Here is a 1,612-nt window from a genome sequence, read left to right on the forward strand (position 1 = left end):
TTAAGAGGCTGGGCACGGTGGCTCACGCCTGTAATCCCAGCACTTTGGGAGGCCAAGGCAGGCAGATCACAAGGTCAGGAGTTCGAGACCAACCTGGCCACCACAGTGAAACCTTGTCTCTACTGAAAATAAAAAAATTAGCTGGGCATAGTGGTGCACATCTATAGTCCCACCTACTCAGAAAGCCAAGGCAGGAGAATCGCTTGAAACTGGGAGGTGGAAGTTGCAGTGAGCTGAGATTACATCACTGCACTCCAGCCTAGGTGGAAAAGTGAGAGAATATCTCCAAAAAAAAGAAAAGAAGAAGAAGAAGAAAATAAAATTTAAGGAGGGTGTTCACATTCTTTCATTCTTTGAGGTAGAGACAAGGAACATCTTTGAAATCTAGATAGGTTTCATGGAGAAATAGTATCTAATGTTGTGAGGCAATACACCTCCTTTGGGTATGTAAATTTGTACTTCTAAGATGATGAGGCAAAGACGGGAGAAACACCGCAGATAGATGGTATGAAATCTGGAAGTGAACTAGAACTAGAGGTAAACAGACATGGAAAATTCTTGAGTTTTTAGTCTGGTTAGCTGGGAAAATGTTGGAGCCATACCCAAAAAAAAAAAAAAAGGAGGAAAGGAGAAAGGAGAAGTGGGAGAGAGGGTCAGTTTTGTTTTGTTTAGCTGAGTTTAAAATACCAGTAGTATAACCAAAACGGTCAAGACCAGGCAGCTGAAAATGATAATGTATAGACAAGTCTTAAAATCACACCTGGGAGTAAAATGAACAGAGATGGTAGCTGTAATCATAAAATATATACATGTAAATTGATTCTATGTCTTACTTATCTCACTTCCCCAAAATAAATGACCGAACCCTTACCATTTGCCACACTTGCATGATATTGTCTTCTGATACAGAACAAATCACCCAAGGTTCATTGGGATTCCAGGAGAAATCAGATATCTTGGCAGTGTGACCACCATGAATAAACTGAAAGAGGGAAGAAAACAACGATGTGAAATGCAGATAGAGGACATTAAATTACAGACTACTTCAGTACTGTCCAATGCTTTTAACATACCAACAACTCTGGTGGCCCGTCTTCTGCATCTTCTGGGGATTGTTCCTCTCCAATTTTACTAGTACAAAAGCACAATTTTAAAAGTTAAAATAGATTTATCCTTAGTAACTACCTTTGCAAAGTGTAAATAAAGGAAATAAGTACGTAGACAGAGGAATGAACACAAGAATTACCTTAAATCCCAGACATTCAGTCTGCGATCAGTACCACTGGAAGCCAAAATAGTCTCATTGTGAGGTGACCACTGAACCTACACATAGGAATGAAGAAAACAGCAAAGCCATGAATTAGAAAATAAAGGGAAAAAATTCATAAAATATTTAACAATTTAAAAATTCTGTAAACAAAAGGGAAGAGGAAGTCAAAGTATTACAGATGCTACAGTTAAAATTAAGAGCTAAAGAATTTCTTTTACGGACAGGAGTGGTGGCTCACGCCTGTAATCCCAGCACTTTGGGAGGCGGGTGGATCACATGAGGTGAGGAGTTCGAGACCAGCCTGACCAACATGGTGAAACCCTGTCTCTACTAAAAATACAA

The 1,612-nt window shown here is 39.5% G+C and overlaps 1 protein-coding gene across 1 annotated transcript in view; it reads right to left on the reverse strand.

Annotated features, from left to right (window-relative positions):
• RBBP4 (retinoblastoma binding protein 4) overlaps positions 1-1,612 on the reverse strand; it is a 40,498-nt gene that overhangs the window by 18,650 nt on the left and 20,236 nt on the right. Inside the window, exons 9-11 of the mRNA XM_011955410.1 lie at positions 1,247-1,323; positions 1,074-1,131; positions 872-982 (exon numbers count right to left, since the gene is read on the reverse strand). Coding sequence (XP_011810800.1) covers positions 872-982; positions 1,074-1,131; positions 1,247-1,323 — 246 coding nt within the window. The remainder of the gene's footprint in view (positions 1-871; positions 983-1,073; positions 1,132-1,246; positions 1,324-1,612) is intronic.

Source organism: Colobus angolensis, unplaced genomic scaffold (assembly GCF_000951035.1).
Source record: "Colobus angolensis palliatus isolate OR3802 unplaced genomic scaffold, Cang.pa_1.0 Scaffold4, whole genome shotgun sequence".
NCBI classification, from domain to species: Eukaryota; Metazoa; Chordata; class Mammalia; order Primates; family Cercopithecidae; genus Colobus; species Colobus angolensis.